The sequence below is a fragment of the Scyliorhinus canicula genome, chromosome 19 (assembly GCF_902713615.1).
Source record: "Scyliorhinus canicula chromosome 19, sScyCan1.1, whole genome shotgun sequence".
Lineage (NCBI taxonomy): Eukaryota > Metazoa > Chordata > Chondrichthyes > Carcharhiniformes > Scyliorhinidae > Scyliorhinus > Scyliorhinus canicula.
This window is the reverse complement of record NC_052164.1, coordinates 78,259,718-78,280,967: the sequence shown is the minus strand read 5'-3', so window position 1 is coordinate 78,280,967 and position 21,250 is coordinate 78,259,718. Positions and strand designations below refer to the sequence as shown.

Sequence of the window (21,250 nt, the reverse complement as noted above, 5' to 3'; positions counted from 1 at the left end):
GTCACTGTGAATTTATACAGTGCCTTTTGGGACCTTTGAATATTTCAATGCAGTTCACAGCCAATCAAGTACTTTTCAAATGTAGTCACTGTTGTAACATTGGAAAGATGGGAGCAATTTCTTGCACAGCCCTCTCCGCAAACAGGACCATAAGACCATAAGACATAGGAGCGGAAGTAAGGCCATTCGGCCCATCGAGTCCACTCCACCATTCAATCATGGTTGATTTCAACTCCATTTACCCGCTCTCTCCCCATAGCCCTTAATTTTAAGAAAGGACCATGGTAACGACCAGATAACTTAAATATTTAGTTATTTCAGTTCACTGGGACAAATTCCCTCACTCCTCATGTGGTGCCTTTGGACCTTTTCCATCCACCTGAGAGGCTAAATATCTCATCTGAGAGATGGTGACTCTGGCAGTGCAACTCTCTCTCTCGCCCTCTCTCTCTCTCTCTCTCTCAGTACTGGCCTGGAGCATCAATCTCCATCATGTGCTCAAGTCTGTAGCGAGACCTGAAATCCTCTGACCCAGAAGCAAGAGTGCTACCACTGAGGCATGTCTGGCAGTAAAAAAGGGACAATTCTCTTAATGACTGGTAAATAGCAGAGGTTATGGATCCCCAACAGAAATAAATCGATCTCGACAGTTACAAAACTGGCACAGAATTAATAAGTAAGCATATTTTAAATTGCTTGATCCCTTTAATAAGATCATTTCTGTTTATTACACTCTTCATCTGTGACAGAACCCGAAGGCATTTATTATTTAAAATACAGCATGTTTTGCTTTTTATAAATTTAGAGTACGCAATTCATTTTTTCCAACTAAGGGGCAATTTAGCGTGGCCAATCCACCTACTCTGCACATCTTTGGGTTGTGGGGGCGAAACCCACGCAAACACAGGGACAATGTGCAAACTCCACACGAACAATGACCCAGAGCCGGGATCGAACCTGAGACCTCGGTGCCGTGAGGCAGCAGGGTTAACCAACTGCGCCACCATGCTGCCGGCAATCAATTATGATCATAAAGATATGTGCCAGATTTTGAATGATGGAAGATCACTGATCTCTCCCTATCTCCAATTCACTCTGCCTTCTGAATCATTTTGTATGGGTCTGTGCCCAAGTAATCATTCTTCATATCTGGAGAAAGAAACAAGCCTTGGCAAGATTCTGAATCTCTGGACTTTTTACCTTTTCCTCACCTGCTTTCCACACATGTACACTATGTGGCGGGTTGTGATGGATAGTTGTTCATTGTTACTCATGAAGGCCCCACCTTCTCAACCTTGCCCCTCTCCTGAGGTGTCGTGATCCTCAGGTTAAATCACCACCAGTCAGCTCTCCACCTGAAAGGCAAAAGCAGACTGTGATCATCTGGGACTATGGCGACTTTACCTTTCCCTAATGGATGGTGATTCTGAACTGAATTCCCCCTTTGATTGTTCCAGGCCATGGTAGTCAATTAGAGCCATTGGTTGGCCTCCTGTCAACTAGCTCACCACACACCAAAGATATGGCATGGATTTCCCTGATCTGTAGAGCTCAGTGTCACTATTGGTGGTGAATCTCTCCAGTAAGACGGGGAAGCAGAGAAACATCAGCTCAGAGAGCAATCATGGAAGACTTGGCTTTAATCTCTTGCTGCCATGTTTTTTAGAAATTGAATCAGCTTTAAATTTTGAGATTACTTCCTGAATTCAAATTAAGAGCAACTGATACACTAGCAATCAGAATGTTCTGATTAACGCAAAATATGTTGGCTGATTGCTTCCATGGTTTATTTTTCAAGGATTATCTTTCATAATTATAGTTTGGTTGTGACCTGAGCTACATCATTTTGTTGGAATTGGATCCTTTCTATTTAAACAAATGTTCCGGGAACAAACAGATGTACCCAAACAAGCTTAAAGAATTTCCATGAATTAATCTTGTTTTTAACTCTATATATTCTGTCTTAAACAGAAAGGTGAAAAGGAATGTAATACATGTAAAAGTGTTTCACATTATTTATTATAAATAAATTATAGGCTCCTTGCTCCCAGTTTGAAGGGATTTTGGGCATAATTCAACAGCCTCGTTGCGCCCACCTTGGTGTTGGGTCGAAGCCATTAAATCTATTGAGAGGCCTCTCGCGAAATTTATGACACTCGAAACATCTCGCGAGATTCAACGTAATCTCGCAAGATATTGTGATTTGGATCTCTCCCTCACTTGCATGGTGCATTTTTAATGAGCTGTACTCAGGGTGCCATTTAGTACTGGTTCATGCACACGTGGATCAGGCGTAACGGTACATGGAGGGTCTCCTACGCCATTGGAGACCCCTGGGTGGTAGAGGTGAGGCAGGGTGGCACCCTGGCTCTCCCTCTGGTATCTGGGCACATTATTGTTAAAATTCCTTTCTGATATCACATGGGGTTTATCACTGCGAGGGACTCAGCAGTTGAAGACAATTTTGGTTCTGTACCTGAAGGCAGGTCCTGCCCACAGCGCCGCAGTCACCACCACAGGTGGGGCATGGCGGCAGATCCCATAGGCACCCCATCCAGAATGGGAGCGAACCCGTTGCTGTTGGAACCAACCTGATCCACGTTGACTGACCCGCCCCACAAGAAGTCCAAGTTGTTCTGGCAAGATACACTTTGTCGCTTGGAGCTCTGGGAAATGATGGTAGCAGTTCCAATTTCTATCCATCACATGGCATACCAAGAAGCTGACCCCTACTCTGACCGCCTGCCATCGGCATATGTTGAAAGGATTTACAAGTTGACACTGAAACTGTTTGGCCATGATATGAATCCATTTCCTTTGGCCATCAAGTCCTGGGGTGAGATTTATTTTTTAAATCTTTCCCGCTTTTGTTGCCATCCCTAATTACCCTTGAACTGAGTGAATTAAGGCTAGGCCATTTCAGAGGGCAGTTAAGAGTCAACCACGTTGCAGAGTCAGCTTATTTCCCCTCCAATAAGTGCACTAAATGGACACAATGATTTTTTTACAACAATCAAGGATAGGTGACCATCACTGAGATTGCTGATTTTCTATTGAACGAATTTAGATTCCTCCACGTGCCATGGGCAGATTTGAATCCATGTCCCCAGAGAATGAGCCTGGGTCTCTGGATTGCTAGACTGGTGATGTTACCACTCTGCCATCATGTCCCCCTTGGACATAGAGCTCCTGGCTCAGAGACAGGGGAGCTACCTGCCCACCGCATGACTTCCCCCACCATCACACGTACTGAGGTAAATAAATGTAGCCTTATCAGCATTGTCCACAGTGCCAGGAGTACATTCGAAACAAAATCAACCTCGTTTCAAAGACAAATATTTGTGTTTGTCCTGATTTATTGAATGAAGAGATGGATCTCGTAAAATCTTTAAGCTGGATAGAAATCCGACAGCAGATTCCAGGTGGTCTCTCTGAGCTTTAAGAGCTCAGAGACAGGAGAATTCTTTATTGCTGAAGATAAGCGCTGCAGGCTGGTCTCAGAAGAAGAATCCGTCCAGTAACAGTTCCTATTAGCTGAAAGAAACCTGTCAAAAGCCTTCTTCACTGTTTTGCTTTCATTTTAGAAGCACTGCAGTCATTTTTCAACCTAAATCATTGCTTTGTGGGCAAAACTTAAAAGTCGACCCAAAAGAAATCATCAGAAACAGCCCAACAACACCACTATTAAAGCTAAGCAGGAACCAATGATCAGCTAAAGCTCTGGCCACTAAAGGCACTGCAATTCTGAGCTTAATTAACTCGAAAAGATCTGAAGGAAATTTGCGCAGCTGATAATAGCTCCAGTTAGCTTTAAAATCCTGCAAAAAGGTCCAAGATTACCACAGAATTTCCTGCCCTTAATTGGAAGGCAGCTGATACCCTATCTGAGTTTATGCTGTTCTGACAATGTATCAAGCTGCGTTTCCTGGACCTCAATATTTCTGAAGTGGGTAACAAGCCATTAAAATTTAAAATTGCCATAGGCAACAAAGGCCTCCACAGACCAAACAAGCTAGGTATGGTCTGACTGTCATCTGAATCAGATACAACGGGCTGAATGGCCTCCTTCAGTGCTATGCTATGATTCTAGAGTCTGTACTTTATACTAACTTTGGCAGCAATCCAAAATCCTTATTATGGCAAAGTCCAAGCTGTAGAATAGATGCTTTCTTGATTTTGTGAGTGGACCATATGCAATCTGTATTTTAGGAGAGAGGCCACTGTGTATCCTCATGTCATTGAGAGGGGAGAGAGCATTCATTCTGCACGCGGGAACCCCAAAAAGTAGTCCTTTCTTTATCCAGCTCGTCCTGGTCTTGATGCTGTATTCAGAATATAACTTTCATGTCTTTTCCTCATAACCCTGCAATGTTTTCCCCTTCAAATGTTTACCCAATTTCCTTATGAAAGTTGTAACTGAATCTGCTTTTGCTGGGCGGCACGGCGGCGCAGTGGCTTTAGCACTGCTGCCTCATGGTGCTGAGGACCCGGGTTCAATCCCGGCTCCGGGTCACTGTCAGACGGACTTTGCACACTCTCCCTGTGTCTGTATGGGTCTCATCCCCACAACCCAAAAGATGGGCAGGATAGGTGGAGTGGTCACATTAAATTGTCCCTTAATTGGAAAAAAAAGAATTGGGTACTTAAAAAAATTTTTAAAACCTAATTTTACTGCACTTTCAAGCGTGCACTCAAGATTCTAATTCATTAAGCAAAAAATATTCTCCTCATCTTGCCTCTGGATCTTTTGCCAATTTATTTAGGCATATTCCCAATAAAATAAAACCAGGAAAGAGCATTAGTGAGTTGCTAACATAAAGATTAATATTATTCAGGGGCTTTCGTAGACCCTTACACATTTCCCCAATGTCCATCCAGCCTAAGTTGCTGCCAAGGCTCTAAAAAGATCCACCCCTAAAGCGAAATAATATTTGTAAAATGAAAAAAAAAAACAAAATGGTTGGTGATAGAAACAAAAAGAGAAATGACTTAGAAGTCAGGCAATTTTGTTGAGAGAACAGACAAGTTAAATCTTCAGTCATGGAGTCTTAAACAGTGAGATTATTGTGAAATAGTCATTCACCTTTCCCAGAAGGAATACATTATTTTTGTTGACCATACTCTTGTCCTGAAACAGAATACTGTTTTAGGATCTCGGGTTCGGGGGCAAAATGTTTTGTATGCATGGTATTAAAAAGATTTGTGAGGAAAGGGTCCAGAGGTGATGGCTTGGCAAGAGGTTAGTGCCCAGGTTGAGGCAACAGGATGTGACTGGCATGCTGTCAGTTGTCGGTCTCACCATATCAGGCAGAACATTGGGTGTGAAAAGGAGGAAAGCCAATTGGCAGGGATGCTGGCACTGGACCAGTGAATCCGGGACAGGGAGGAGATTGGGATGTGTCAGAGAATTCAAGAATGTGACTTTTTATTTGACAACACTTTTTTGTGGCAGCCCTTCTTAGTTTGGTACTATGGTTAGTTCCAAACCAATATAAGCAAAGCCCTTGGGCAGGATACTCTGGTCTGCCAGTGGCGTTTTCCTGGGCAGCGTGTCCTCGCCGGCAGCGGGATTTTCCATTCTTGCCATCTGCCAATGGGACTTCCCATCGTGGCCACCCCACGCCACCAGGAGACCCATGGACGTGAGTGCGCTGCTGGCACAACAGAGTGTCCCGCTGGTAGAGAATCCAACCCCTTGCATTTGTTTAATGCTGCTTTCAACTGTGTACCTGGATGATATCGTGGGTGTGCGGAGACGGGGTGGGGGGGCGGGGTTGCATGGGGAGGGGGGGGGGGGGGTAGGTGGCCCTTACAACCTTGCCACACATCATTTCCTCTGGCGGAGAATGAGTGCATGCCAATTGGGACACTTCAGCTCCTGTCTTCACCCCCTGAGTTCGGCACAAACACATTCCAGTTTCTCGGCCCCAAGATACTCAAGGAAACTTTGCACAAATATTGTAGAACAATCAATTTGTACGAGAGGATGATGAGAGAATTGTGAAGGTGATTAACAGAAGGAAACCAGTGATGAATGACATTTCAAAATGCATGAGCCAGTGATTGAAGATTGCTGAGCTGTATTTTGGAATATATTACTCAGTTTCTTACGTATTAGTTGAAAAGCATCAAAGCAAACAAGAACTGATTTGATATTTTGAAATGTGATAGGAATAATCCTATTACGGTTCAAAAAAATGGCTTCGCATCAAACCTGCAGTATACTACTTTGCTGTGGCCTGTCATAACAAGAATTATTCTACTCTTACACAGAGGAAATGCGATGAAATGCGAGAGAATGAATTCTAATTTGACATGAGATACTGCTGGGTGGCAACATGCATTTGTGCAGGTGTATAAATTAATGTCAGCGCAGAAACTTTCCTGGAAATTTTGCTTCAGGACATTTGTGTCATTAGAAAGCTGGAAAATCGCCAATGCTATTCCACACTGAACAAGCAACGTGCAGGGAATGATAGATCTATTGCATTTGCCTGCAGGAGGTACTTGGTACCTCTGTGCACTGCCACGAGCCTGTTTGTTTTATTGATTGCTGAAGTTGTTTTAATTTTTATTCAAAGTCCGTCATTTAATTTTGTGCAGTGATGTGATACACATGTACATGGTTGTTGCTGATAAATGTGGTGAACAAACAGTTCATTGACTACAACACAAATTGTTAATTAATCCTTTGTCAGCCCACCACCATCAGTAATCTTTACTGCTTCAAATTTCCAGTGTGCTTTCAATACTTTCTCAGATTCAACACTTCCAGTCATTCCCGTAAGTAGCTCCCACGCTGCTTGCAATGAGACTCTGGGCGCGATTCTCCCAAAGGGAGACTGAGTGCCGACGCCGGAGTGAAACCCAGAGTGTTTCACTCCGGTGTCGGAGGCCGCTCCTCGCCCCCTATCCTCCCCCCCCCCCCCCCCCCCATCCCCTCGGGGGGGCTGGGAGCGGCGTTGCGCGAATCTCGGGCGCCGGGCCTTGACACTTGCGTCAAAGCGGCGTGCCGAGAATGACGTGGCCGGCGGCGCCTAAATTATGTCAGTTGCGCATGCGCAGGTTGGCCGGCTCCAACCCGCGCATGCACGGTTGACGTCTTCACCTCCGCTGCCCCGCAAGACAGCGCGGCTTGATCTTGCGGGGCTACAGAGGGGAAAGAGTGCGTCTCTTAGAGATGCTGGCCCGACGATCGGTGGGCACCGATTGCGGGCCAGTCACCTCACGAGCACGCCCGTGGTGCTCGATCCTCTCTCCGCCCCCCACAGGCCCCACACTTACCTGTCGCGCAATGTTTACGCCGGCAGCAACCAGGTGTGGTTGCCGCCGGCGTGAACCGGTCGGAGTCGTCAGGCCGCTCGGCCCATCCTGGCCGGAGAATCGCCGGTCGCCGAGAAAAGCGGCAATTCTCCGAGCAAAACGCGACACGCCATTTTGGGGGGGTGGGAGAATCGCGGGGGGTGCCAGGGCGGCCTGTCGTGATTCGCCCGGCCCTCCCGCGATTCTCCCCCCCGGCGTGGGGAGCGGAGAATCGCAGCCCTTACCTTTACTGTCAATGATCTAGTCATAAAATAGCATGACTCAACAACAACCTGCATTTACATAGCGCCTTTAACATGGCAAAAATAAATACACTTCACAAAAGTGCAGTCAGTTTCGCCATTTACTGCTGCAGGTAGTGCTTCAACGTGGAGTGAACATGTGGATATAAGTCCATGATTGACACTTATATCACTCCTTCCGACTCATTTGACATGTGGGTGTGCTACTGAATGTCTCCACTACAAAAAATGTTCTGATCACCTCCAGCAGGCACAGGCCACTGCTTAAAGACTGCACTCGCTGTAGTAATGGAGAGCCGTTGTGCATTTTAAATTCAGTTCTTTAGATGTGCCAGCACATCCATTAGTTTGGTCACAAGAAATGGCAAGGTTCAGGGGAGTACATAATGAAGAAATTGGAACTCTTTGAATTGTTTGTTGTGTTTGCTTGGGAGAAGGTGCCTCTTTCTGGGTGATTTTTACGTGGCACAAGAATGTTGCCATGGCAACTGGCACAGCTAATGCTTTTAGCCAAGTTACATAAAGAGTCAATTTTGGCAGGATGAAAAGTAATATGCTATTGTTTGCTTCATACACAGGGAAGTTAAATGTGGCCCCATAACCCACTTTTAGCTCACAAGCCACAGAAACATTTGCTATGGACAAAATTCCTGCTCAGGCCATTTTGTCAGGGACTGGTTTGCAGAACTATTCTGTTGGCTGCTGAAAATTACGTGAACTAATAGACAATAAAGGAAAGAAAGTTACTTTCTTAAGATGTTTCCTTTGAGCATCTTGGAAGATCCAGCCTATGTTCTAGTTCACTCCAGTTCCTCGGCTCCAGCGATAAATGTACATTTGAATAAAATGACCCTTGGGGAGGAAGAGACAGAATTTCTCTGTGCACTGTATCTAATGAACTGGTAAAATCACTTATATAAGAACAGAATTGTAATTGCATCACAGAGTGTAGAGAGGAAATTGCACCCAGAGGAAAGGTAACAATTTGAAATTGTGCTATCCTGTTGTTTTAGGGAGCCAGTATCATTTCCAATCTGAGTGGGCTTCTGAGAATGGGGGGCATTTGAGTGTGACAGAGAATGAGGAGAGGTTTAGGCTTGCGCTTTGATGGCCTGAACGATTGACTATCCCTCTGACATTCACTGTTTAGATTTTTAGGAAACTGACCTGCAACGGAATTCATTGGGAGTGAGGAGGAGGGGTGAAATCAGGCTGTGCAGTGCCTCTTAATGGACTACTGCTTGCCCATGTATCAGTGGTATATAGTTGATTATATGATTGCCCTGTTTGAACTTAGTTTCTACAAAATAGTTAAGCATGGGCTTAGGGTTGAAACAGCGAAGGTGGTGGGCAGAAGGTAAGATTACAAGTGATCATATCAGTGGGGATCTCTCTCGTTCATTGTCAAGGGTTCCTTGCTGAGTGTTTCTTCAAGAACGGATCTTAGATGCTTGTCATGTATCCATTGCCACATCTAGGTGGAAATTCATTCATCCTGGTGGGATTATGTCCAACATTTATCTTCAGCCACATGCTTGCTGAGGGGGTGACCATGTTTCACCCCAATGAGGAAACATCTACTTACAACTCGTGACCAAATACAAGTCTGTTCTTTCCAATGGAATCCTGAAGAACTTTACTAAAGCCAGCCTGGGTGAGTTGAAGAACCTTGTGGACAGAAATTGTTTGCAGTCCTCCACCACGAACAACAGTGATGTGTAGTGTTTCAAATTTCCAGCCGGCTCAAGATATTTTCTCAGATTCAGCATTTCCGGTCACTCCCATAAGTGATTCCCATGTCACTTCAAAATGAGACTTTATCGTTACTGCTTAATTTCTGGTCATCAAACAGCACGAGCCATCAACAACAATTGCCCTTAAATAGCACCTTTAACGTAGACTTGACAGAAATTTGACACCGATCCACATAAAGGGATGAACTGAGGCTGGGGCAGAGGTGGCCCAAGGGTTACCCAGGACCATAAAAATTAAGTCTTTTGTGAACTCATCAGTGTAGCGGAGCCCCAGACGCAACCCTGGATCTCCCCCAGCCAAAGCTCACCATGAGCGGCCCTCGCAATCCCCCAACTCCCGCACCCGCACCCCGGCCCAATCACCACTGTGCGCAAAATGCCAGCTTTGCAGTGCCAACCTGGTACCATGGCAGTACCCCTGCTAGCTAGCAGTGCCACATGGGCACCTTGGTAATGCCAGGCTGGCACCCAGGTGGCACTGCCAGGGTTCCTGGGTGGCACCAAACTTGTCAGGGTACAACGCTGCCCAGAAGGAATGCACCTTGGGGCCTCCCATCCCCTTGGGGTTACCCAGGAGTGCCGTTCTGTCTGGTCCCTGTTTGTTGTGACAAGTAGACAAGTATTGAATGGCACTCGCCCAATGTCTCTGAAGCAAAGGAGATAGTTCCTAATGCCTTGGTTACCTCAGGGAACTGCATATTAGAGTGAGGCTAGCTGTCTCCCTCTAATATGTAGATTTGTCAGAAAATTATCTCAGCCACAATGGCGGGATTCACATGGCAACGCTGTGAGATCACGTTAGATCTCACGAGACATTGGGGCCGGGATTCTCCGAGCCTGCGACGGATCAGAGAATTGCCGGAGGGCAGGAAATTTCCGCCACGCCCCTCCGACGCCGGGCCACCAATCATCCGGCCAATCGCGCCCGCGCGGTCGCCGTGGTGCCGGTTGGGGGGCGCTGATATAGGACCCTGCACCGTTTCTCCGCGGGCGACAGGCTGAACTCCCGCCGAGTTCTGCCGGCGTGGTTCAAACCTGGTACTGCCCGGCTGGAGCTCAGACCCACAGCCGCTGTTGACATCCTGGTGGGGGACGGAGGGATATGACTCCAGGGGTGACTCCACAGTGTCCAGCCCCACGATCGGGGCTTCTGATCAGTGGGCGGCTGCGATCTGGAGCAGGCCTACCTCCTTCCGTGCGGGCCCGCTGTTAGGTACCCGACATGTTGCTCCGCGCTGCCGTGGAGACGGCAACCATGCGCATATACCGCGCGGATACGGCCGTCGCGCGTATGCGCGGACCCGTGCTGGCCATGCAGGGCCGCCTTTCAGCGCCGGAGCAGCGCGCAGCACACCGGCACCATGCTAGCCCCCTAAAAAACGGTGAATAGCTGGGCCAGGAGGCCGGTTCACGCCGGTGTACAGCACTCCACTGTTTACGCCGGCGTCAACTCTTGGCCTGGATTTTAGAGAATCTCGGCCTGGGAGCATGGTAGATCCCGGGAGTGATGTCTCCAGCTTCTATCAGCCACGTTGCGTCACTGCTTTTCGAACGCAGCGTGGCCATTCAATCGCACCAAATATCAATACATTTGTTTGCTTTACAATTCTGCAGTAAATTTTGTAAGGACCCTTGTGATTTAACCTGGGGATCAGCGTACCTCAGGCGAGGGGCACAGTTGAGGAGGCGGGGCCTTTATGAATAACCTCAGCCTGTACAGGAATTGAACCTGTGTCGTTGGCTTTGCTCTGCATCACAAACCAGCCGTCCAGCCAACTGACCTAAACGGACTAAATAGTATGCTGTCCTATGAAGATTTAGATTTTTTACAGAAGAACTCAGACTTTGTGACACCTAAGAGACCAGAGAGATTTGGTTCGATTAGTTGACTGTTGGCCAATAGATTGGCCAAAGACGGTGGAGGCAATTCTCCGAGCCCCACGCCGGACCGGAGAATCGCAGCAACCGTGCCACACCGCCCCAACGCCGGCGCGTGATTCTCCGAGGTGCATGCCGCTGGAATCGTCGATTCTCCGTCCCGGATGGGCCGATCAGCCGTGCCGATACCACAGAGTCCCACTGGCGCCGTTTACCCCTGGTTGCTGCCGGCGGGAACTCAGCGCGGACAGTCTGGGGGCGCCCTGTGGGGGGGGGGGGGGGGGGGGAAGAGGGGGGCTCCTTCACCGGGGGTGGGGCCTCCGATGGGGTATGGCCCGTGATCGGGGCCCACCGATTGGCGGGCCGGCCTCTCCCCACTGGGCTTACTTTCTTGCGCGCCCGGCCCCTGCACACCGACGCTATCTTCAGTCGGGGCCGGTGCGCTAAAGAAGTCCCCCGCGCATGCGCATGTTGGCGCGGTGCCCATTTGGCGCCGCAAAACGAGGCTGGAGCAGCGTGAACCGCTCCAGCGCAATGCTGTCCCCCTGTGGGGGCCAGAATCTGTCGTACCCAGGCCCGGTTCATGCCGTCGTGAAACGCGACGGCGTTCACAACGGCGTGATCACTTGGGCTCCATTTTGGAGAATCGACCCCCGTATTCTGCCTGGCAACAGACTCTGATTGGCTTCAGTCAGGTGGGAGGTTTTCAGAGGACCCAGGAAGGATTCAGAATGTGCCTGGATGCCGGGAGACGATGTTGTGAGATGCTCTCTTTCACTCTCCAAAAGGGGTGCTGCCTGCTGGTTTCTGTATCTGCAGAGAAGTGTTCAGATCCTGATAAACCTACAGTGAAAACCATTAAGGCTGGAAAGCAAGAACCTCCAAATAAAGGCCTAGACTAAAAGATGTACTCGAAGATATCCTTCTGAAGCCGAGACTTTTAGCATTTTTATTTCTCTTCTGATTTTCCTTTGCACCCACCTTTCCCCTCTTTGTTTATTTATCTTTTGTCTATGTTTAGAGAGTGGGGCAAGTTAAAGAGGGGGTGGGGGGGTTAGGAATTTGATAATAATTAGCCAGTTATATTTGCTGCTTATTTAATTATAGTTATTGTTATTAATAAAAATTAATTGTGTTCCAATTTACAAACTTGATGGCTGTAGTCATTAGGCAGCCAAAGACCAAAGAACTTGGGTATTCCCTAAGATTTAATAGTTAATTTCAATTGTGTTGGAACTCCGGGTCAAATGGGGATTGATCTTACTGCGCACTGGCCCAAGTTGTTGTAACAATATACAGTGAACATTTCCAATGTTTCCAATTGCACATGGCCCTGATGACAACAAGATACAACAAACAATATGCCAACATGCTCCTATTTGTAGGTTAAAGTTCCACTTCAGTCTGTGCGCATTCAGGACCCTGACCTTCCTGTTGCTTGCCATTTTAGCAAAAGACCCTGCTCCCATCCCCACATGTCTGTTCTTGGCCTGCTGCAATGTTCCAGTGAAGCTCAACGCAAACTGGAGGAACAACATCTCATCTTCAGGTTAGGCACACTACAGCCTTCCGGACTGAACATCGAATTCAACAACTTCAGATGATCAGCTCCACCCCACCACATTTGTTTTCATTTCATTTTAACTGTCATTTACCATTTATTTCTTTCTTAATATATATTTAATTCCCCCCCCCTCAATCTTATCCATCTTTCCTTCATCTTTCTCCTCTTTGCTTCCCCCTTCCCCTCCCCCCACCCCCCATCTGCAGTTCATCCTCTGATGTTAGTTTCCCTGCTGTTTGACCTTTCACATCTTTTGTCCTCTCTGGGCACTCTTTCACCTTGGTATCTGTGGCCATTAGCACCCAGTTTCCCTGGGTTTCTGTGGCTATGAAAGACTCATCTTTCATTCTCACTCCACAGTATAAATACTTCCCACTTTCTCTGTCTGTTAGCTTTGACAAAGAGTCATCGGACTCGAAACGTTAGCTCTTTTCTCTCCCTACAGATGCGGCCAGACTTGCTGAGATTTTCCAGGATTTTCTCTTTCGTATTAGATTCCAGCGTCCGCAGTAATTTGCTTTTATCCAGTTATCTTTTTGGTATTTGTATTATGCAATGCCCAATAATAATAATACTCTTTATTGTGACAAGTAGGCCTACATTAACACTGCAATGAAGTTACTGAGAAAAGCCCAGAAGGTTCAGCTCCTGTTCAGGTACACAGAGGGAGAATTCAGAATGCCCAAATTACCTAACAGCACATCTTTTGGAACTTGTGGGAGGAAACCAGAGCACCCGGAGGAAACCCACGCAGACGCAGGGAAAACGTGCAGACTCCGCACAGACAGTGACCCAAGCCGGGAACTGAACCTGGCAGCCTGGCCATGTGAAGCATCAGTGTTAACCACTGTGCAGGGATAAGACCAGAGCAGAGAAGTTCTCAGCAGAGAGGCCATTTTGCACGCTCTTCCCAGGGCCCGACGCATGCGTGATGCGACCGGTATAACAAAGCGGCCGAAACCCGCACTGCGCAGGTGCAGACGTCTGAGAACCGCACTGCGCATGTGCAACAATGCACAGGGCGTCAGGACGCCGACATCATGACGTGTTCCAACTGTGGCATTGCCCATTTAAAGAAACACTGCCCTGCAAGAGGCAGACGCTGTTTAAACTGCGGGAAGCCAGGCCACTATGCAGCCCTGTGCAGATCTGCACCGCCAGTCAGGTGCAAATTCCGATGACAGCACATCCGGAGTGTGCAACAACGCCTACAGGATTCTTATCCTGACAGTGCAACGGATCCAGATGATGAATACCTGGACAACGCCTACCGTGTGGGCATTATTACAACGTGTGAATATGCCACACCAGACTCATCGCAAGTCCAGTCAATCCTAGATGTGGATTCCGAAGACAAATGGCGAGCAGTGATGAAGGTCAACCACTGCCCAATCCAGATCAAGCTGGACACAGGTGCCTCTACCAACTTCCTCTCACAGGCAGACTTCAGACACATTAAGAAGCCCCCCACGGTCCTTCCAGCTGCCTGCCAGCTCCTGGATTACAACGGGAATGCCATCACAGCACTGAGATCCTGCCATCTGCACGTATCCAACCGACAGACACAAGCACGGTTATGCTTTGTAATTGTTAAGCCAGACAGGACATCCCTACTAGGCACGCATGCCTGCAAGCAGCTGAATCTCATTCAAAGGGTTTACACCACGATATCCTCCCATGTGGATCTTCAGGGTGGCATCGACAACATCCTCGCCCACTACCAGATGTGTTCAACGGGATGGGCACGTTGCCGTATTGATACAAGATTCTGCTACGACCCGATGCCAAGCCAGTGGGCCACACACCACGATGTGTCCCTGCTACACTGAGAGAGTGCCTGAAGGCACAGCTCAAGGATCTTCAGCAAAAAGGCATCATATCCAAGGTCACCAAACCGACTGACTGGGTCAGCTCAATGGTGTGCGTAAAGAAGCCTTCGGGGGACCTACGCATCTGCATTGATCCTAAGGATCTCAAAAAGAATATCATACAGGAACACTACCCCATCCTGAAGCGGGAGGTACTCACGAGTGAGATGGCACACGCACGCTTCTTCACCAAATTGGATGCATCACAGGGATTTTGGCAAATCCAGCTGGAAGAGTCCAGCAGAAGGCTCTGCACCTTAAACACGCCTTCTGGCAGATACTGCTCCAATCGCATGCCATTTGGCATCATCTCGGCATCGGAGATATTCCATCGCATCATGGAGCAGATGATGGAGGGCATTGAAGGGGTTCATGTGTACGTGGATGACATCATCATATGGTCCACAACCCCTGAAGAACATGTGTCCCATCTCCAGAAGGCATTCCACTGTGTACATGCCAACAGCCTAAAGTTACAGAGGTCCAAATGTTGTTTTGGCACATCGAAGCTCAAGTTCCCAGGCGACCAGATCTCACAGCATGGTGTGCACCCGGACACAGACAAAATCAAGGCCATCGAGGCGATGAGGGTCCCTGAGGACATTCACTGTTGAGACGGATCATAGGCCTCTGGTCCACATCATCCACAAGGACCTGAATGACATGATGCTTCAGTTGCACAGAATCCTGCTTAAACTTAGGAGGTATGACTTCAACTTGGTGTACACACCTGGCAAGGAGCTCATCATCGCTGATGCATTGTCCCGCTCTGTCACCTCGCCCAGTGAGCCTCTGGAGATCATCCAGGACATCAAATCGCAGGTGCAGCTGTGTGCAAGCACTCTCCCGGCAACAGATGAGAAGGTAGTTCTCATCCGTGATGAGACAGCCAAAGACCCCCTCTTGCAGCGCATCATCCACAGCCTCACCAGAAAGGGCAGTGCCCACAATTTTACAATGTGAAGGATGACCTGACAGTGATTAATGGTATCCTCCTCAAGCTGGACAGAATTGTCATTCCGCTCAGTCTCCAGAGCTTGGTGCTGCACCAGATTCATGAGGGACACCTGGGCGTCGAGAAGTGCAGACGCAGAGCCAGGCAGGCTGTCTACTGGCCCGGCATCAGCCAGGACATCACGAACATGGAGACGGTCCAACAGCATGACATAGTGACCTCTCCGTGGTCCAAGGTTGGCATCAACCTCTTTCAGGCGAATGGTCGTGACTACGTATTGATCATCAATTTTTTCGAATTACCCTAAGGTGCTGAAGCTCCCGGACCTCACCTCTCGTACCGTCATCAAAGCCTGTAAGGCGACGTTCTCAAGGCATGGCATCCCAATCACCATCATGAGTTAAATGGCCCGTGCTTTAACAGTCGAGAATGGTCCACGTTTGCCAGGTCATGCAATTTTCAGCATGTCACCTCCAGTCCGCACTATCCGCAGTCCAATGGAAAAGTCGAGAAAGGGGTGCACATTGTGAAACAGCTCATCTGCAAGGCCGCGGACTCTGCTTCCGCCATTTACCTTGCGCTGCTCGCGAACAGGGTGACTCTATTGTCCACTGGCATGTCGCCGGCTCAACTCCTGATGAACAAGGACCTACGGACGATGCTTCCAGCCATACACCTGCCAAACCTGGATCACCTCCGGGTGCTGCAGAAGATGCAGCAGCTTCGAGACCATCAAAAGCAGGGCTATGATGCCCATGCCACCGATCTGGTCGTGCTATCCCCGGCAGACACTGTCGCAATCAAGATACCGGATGGTGGGTGGTCTGCCCCGGCTGTCGTTGTTCGCCAGGCTGCGCCCCACTGTTATGTTGTACGAATGGCTGATGGCTCCATCGTGCGAAGGAATCAACGGGCACTGCGCAATGTTGCCTGCCCGCAACCACTTTCTCCTCCATTTCCATATGTTGAATTGCCACCTCCTGATACCTCGCACCATGAGGCCACCAGTCAGGCTTCAATCCCGCCTGTCAAGGCGCCGTCGTCCCCTCCGCCACCTCTCCGGTGGTCGACCAGAATCAGACACAAGCCTCAGAGACAGGACTTGTGAACGTTTGGTTTGTTTGCTCTGTTCTGTTGTCCTCCATCAGTCATGTTAGACTGACTCATTCACGTGTAAATACATTCACATACTCCAACAAAACATTTTTTTAAAGTGAGATGTCATAATATGCAAACATGCAGCTAATGAATAGGACATGACCAATGAGCAGACAGGACACTCTGGGGTGTATCACACCCCAGCACATGGTTTAGAGCAAGGCTGGTTCAGTTAGACTGAGTTGCTACATTTAGATTAGCAGAAAGTCGAACTCATTGAGAACTGTGCTTATGGTTCATTAAAACACATTGAATTTACTTCAAAGTCTGGAGCATCTTTAACTCAAAACTGCATCAAGTGGCAGCTTGTGTTATTCCAAATTACATAATACAACAGCAATCATCAAGCCCTTCAACTCTGATTGAACTCTTCTGCCCATTGCCTCAATATTCAATCAGCTCAAAATGAAAATGAAAAATGAAATGAAAATCGCTTATTGTCACGAGTAGGCTTCAATGAAGTTACTGTGAAAAGCCCCTAGTTGACACATTCCGGGGCCTGTCCGGGGAGGCTGGTACGGGAATCGAACCGTGCTGCTGGCCTGCTTGGTCTGCTTTAAAAGCCAGCTATTTAGCCTGGTGAGCTAAACCAGCCCCTGGTTGCAGAACCGGTCTGCTTTAAAAGCCAGCTATTTAGCCTGGTGAGCTAAACCAGCCCCTGGTTGCAGACTGGTCTGCTTTAAAAGCCAGCGATTTAGCCTTGTGAGCTAAACCAGCCCCTGGCTGCATTGCTTGACATAACCATGGTAAACAGGGTCTGCCTTGGAAAATAATTCATCTCTTTAGCACAGAGTGGAGAGACATGGTATCCTGAAGCATGATTTATAAAATTTGATGATGTCAATTGAGATGAAAGGGTTGATTTTCTGACTTGGCGCACCTGGTGGAGAGACATGATTACAGCAAGAGAGCACGCAACGAAAATGATTGCGAACTAATAGGCACTACATCCCAAAAATTCACAATACTTTTAGTAGGCTAGACTCCTTGCCAGCTGCAGTGGCAGAAAATGTACCTCAAAGTTTGTACTTTAAAAGTACAACATTGGTGCGCAGTTTGAGGAACAGTCTTTGAGCTGGATTCCTGTCCCTGGTTCCTATGGGGAATTGGAAATGAAATCTTGCTTTTATAACCAAAATATCCCCAGTGAGATGACAATCTCTCTTCACGACACCTCAAAATTACTTCCTCGTGAAAACAAAGTCAAAGTCAATTAAAACCATCAGTTGCAAAGCGCAGACTAATCACGGGGGACCTTGTTATAGGCAAAGCCTCCCATGTAATAAACAATTTCCTTAGTCTCTGGTATAGACAGTGGGAAGATTTGAATTTCAATGAGCTGATTAAAGACTGCTTTACCAAGCCCCAGAGCTCATAATAATCCTGTTTCAATGTGATAAAGCAAATGGTATAATACATTCCTAGTAGTTGATGTCACCTTACCCCCATTGCAGACCCAGATAAATATATGTGGCAATATTGTCAGAGGTGCATGAGATGTTGAACCAATACCCCATCTACCTGTTTTGCTGACTAATGTAGGAAGAAAGTCTCCATTCACTTGACTTCCCTTAATTGCACCACCAAAAATAAAACAGATGATTTGAGCATACAGACATAAGTAATACAAAAAGAAGTAGCCATGCAGCCCCGTGAGACTGCCCCATCACTAGGAACATTTTGTTGGCCTTCTCTCTCAACTCCACTTTCCCAGCTTTCCCCTGTCCCTTGATTCTTTTAGCATCCAAATACAAATAGGCTTTGGCTATCCATCTTACGTTTGAGGCTGCCACTGAGCTCACTTTTCCTCACACAAAATTTTAAAGAGTCTGGCATTGGAGCCTTTCCAGCGAATGATGATAGAAGTGAAGGGGCAAGTCACCACCTTCTGTGTTCTACATTCAATCACAATTATAATAACAGGCAATAGATACAGCAGTGGTCTTCAACCGGTGTGCCGTGAGAACTGTCCAAGTGCGGTTGAAATTGTGCACAGCCAAGTGATAGTTCTGAAACCCCATTTTCAATCCTATTAAACAACTAGTTAAGATCTTGGGATTCAGCCAACATATCAATTTGATGGGATTCCATTCTCCTCAATCCAACTTTTTCTTCATTGCGTTTTATTAATTAAAAACACTTGGACCTCTTTGGTGAGGTCTTAATCAATTTTGTAATTGAAGAAGCTGCCATTTGACTCAGACCAAAGTCAATCTGGTGCTGTGAGGACCGGTTTCAAACTAAAACTGCGAACCCACTGAAGTTCTTGGTTGTGTCATGTTTTCGACAGCGAGATGACACAATGTGTGCTTCATTGGAGAATGCACCGATACCAAAGCTAGGACGGGGCAGGACATGGGTTTCTTCTGGATGCTCTGTTTCCTCCCACAATCCAGAGATATGCATGTTAGGTGGATGTGCCATGATAAATTGCCAAAGATTAGGTGAGGTTGAGGGAGTGGGCCGAGCCAGGTGGGGTGCTCTTTCCGAGGGTCCGTGCAGACTCAATGGGCCGAATGATCGCCTTCTGCACTGTCGGGAGTCTAGATTCTATTACTGTGGTTACTGTCACCACCCACCCTGCCTACCTACCCCGGACCTAAATACTAATGAACAAGGGCGTAGTGAAACCCAACAAGTTCAATGCTGAAGTAATCTCAACTCCATCACATGGTGACGGAGACTGAGGATGATATTTGGAATTGCTGCTCATCAAGTGCTTTGTTTTCTTCACCTTAACAGGTGGAAAAATGTTCAGTTACTTTTCTCCCCCTAAAACTGCCACCACTGGAGAAAAAGGCTAAGATTCCATTAGACTTTTTAATTGCTTTTTGAGCCTGTTCACTAGAGTCTAAGTGACTGTGCCGAGGAGTTGTTTGTCTCATTGAAGTGTGCCATGTTGCTGAAAAGGTTGGGAACCACTGAGATAGAGAATGAGAGAGCAGTAAATGAGCCAATCTTTCCTCTCCTTAACTGTGGATATATTTCAGAAAGGTTTTTCTGAAAAGAAATTGTTTTTGTCATTTTCAGAGAACAAGACTGTATAAAATACTAGTGACACTGGTAGAGGTGTTAAAATGCATTTTTGAGGTGGATTTGTTGGGGTTAATTTGCGTGAGTTTTATCTTTCTTTACAGACGGGATAGGATAGAAGGTTACTGTTGGGCTCGTGAACAGTACTTTGCAAATATAGTTCGAAGTACAGGTCAATCATCGCATTCCAGTATATATCTCAGTGTGTAAGCTTTGCAGTTATAAATTTAGAATGATGCACACATTAGAAGATGTTAGTTTTCTTCTGAACTACGGAAAAAAAGTCCACTTCTGCAGATGGTGCAGAGGGGACAAGAGAACAATCATCTCCTAAATTGCTGTCACTGTCTCACTGAATGATCACTGGGAATGCCTGAAGTAGGTCATCCTCTCAGCCGAAATTCTCCAGCTGTTGTGATTTACTTTTCCTGCCAACAGCACAAACACGCCCGTGGGTTTCCAGGTGGCTTGGGGTGGCTTCAATGGGAAATCCCATTGACAAGTGGTGGGAGTAGAGAATCCCATCATCAGTGAACGGTACGCCACCAAGAAGCACATGGCTGGGGAACCGGAGAATCCAGCCCCTGATCGCCCTTTTTCCCAAACTCTCAGTTTGATCAGTTGATATGAGACAACATAGCTGAAACCAATAATGCCACACATGCTAAGTGTGGATGAAAGACTATGCCCCAGAATTCCAGATGCTGCGTCACATTACCATTGTTTGTCCCAAGATTAGTTAAGCAATGTCTCGCTATGCATGAATAGGCATTGTTCACAATCACAGAATTGTTACAATGCAGGAGGGGGCCGTTTGGCCCATCATATTTGCGCAATCCACCTGAACGAGCATCATAACTTAGTGCCATTTTCCTGCCTTTTCCCCACACACTTGCACATTGTTTCCATTCAAATAACCATCTAATGCCCTCTTGAATACCTCGATTAAACCTGCCTCCACCACACTTCCAGGCAGCGCATTCCAGATACGAACCATTCGTTATGTGAAAAGGTTTTTTGGCACATCACATTTGCTTCTTTTGCCTAATCACCAAATCTGTGCCCTCTCATTACTGTTGTAATCAAAGTCGTACAGTAAGGAGTGTATAAAGTAATAATGTCTTGTGCAGAATATTGTGAACTCTACTGTTTGTTGAATGATCTGTAGTTCTGAAACTTATGGGGTTTGTGGTAGGTGATGAAGAAATGTAGGACCAATCCTGGAGATGCCGAAGAGACGAGACATCCTCGCAATTGTATTAATTGTTTTACCCTGGACACTGCTTATTACAGTTTGGCACCAAAACACCATCTCACCTCTGCTGGCCCTGAGAAAGGGTAAGTGACAACCAGGCTTAGCGACTACCCAAAATGTTCATTATTTTTTAAATGATTTTTGAAAGAAATACGAGTAAAGATGTTCCATAATGTCCTCTGGATGTAAAAATCTCAGGGTCTGAAAAATATGAATTGAG

General features: G+C 47.1%; 1 protein-coding gene across 5 annotated transcripts in view; it reads left to right on the top strand.

The window, feature by feature from the left end:
• LOC119954076 (galactosylgalactosylxylosylprotein 3-beta-glucuronosyltransferase 1-like) overlaps window positions 1-21,250 on the top strand; it is a 216,723-nt gene that overhangs the window by 154,770 nt on the left and 40,703 nt on the right. For 4 of the 5 annotated variants that reach the window (XM_038778925.1, XM_038778926.1, XM_038778928.1 and 1 more), the window contains one exon: window positions 20,971-21,113. In XM_038778925.1, the coding sequence (XP_038634853.1) occupies window positions 21,002-21,113 (112 nt within the window). In that variant the 5' untranslated portion in view covers window positions 20,971-21,001. Of the gene's footprint in view, window positions 1-12,726; window positions 12,747-20,970; window positions 21,114-21,250 lie in introns of those variants that run through there. The other variant, XM_038778929.1, reaches the window with a different exon arrangement.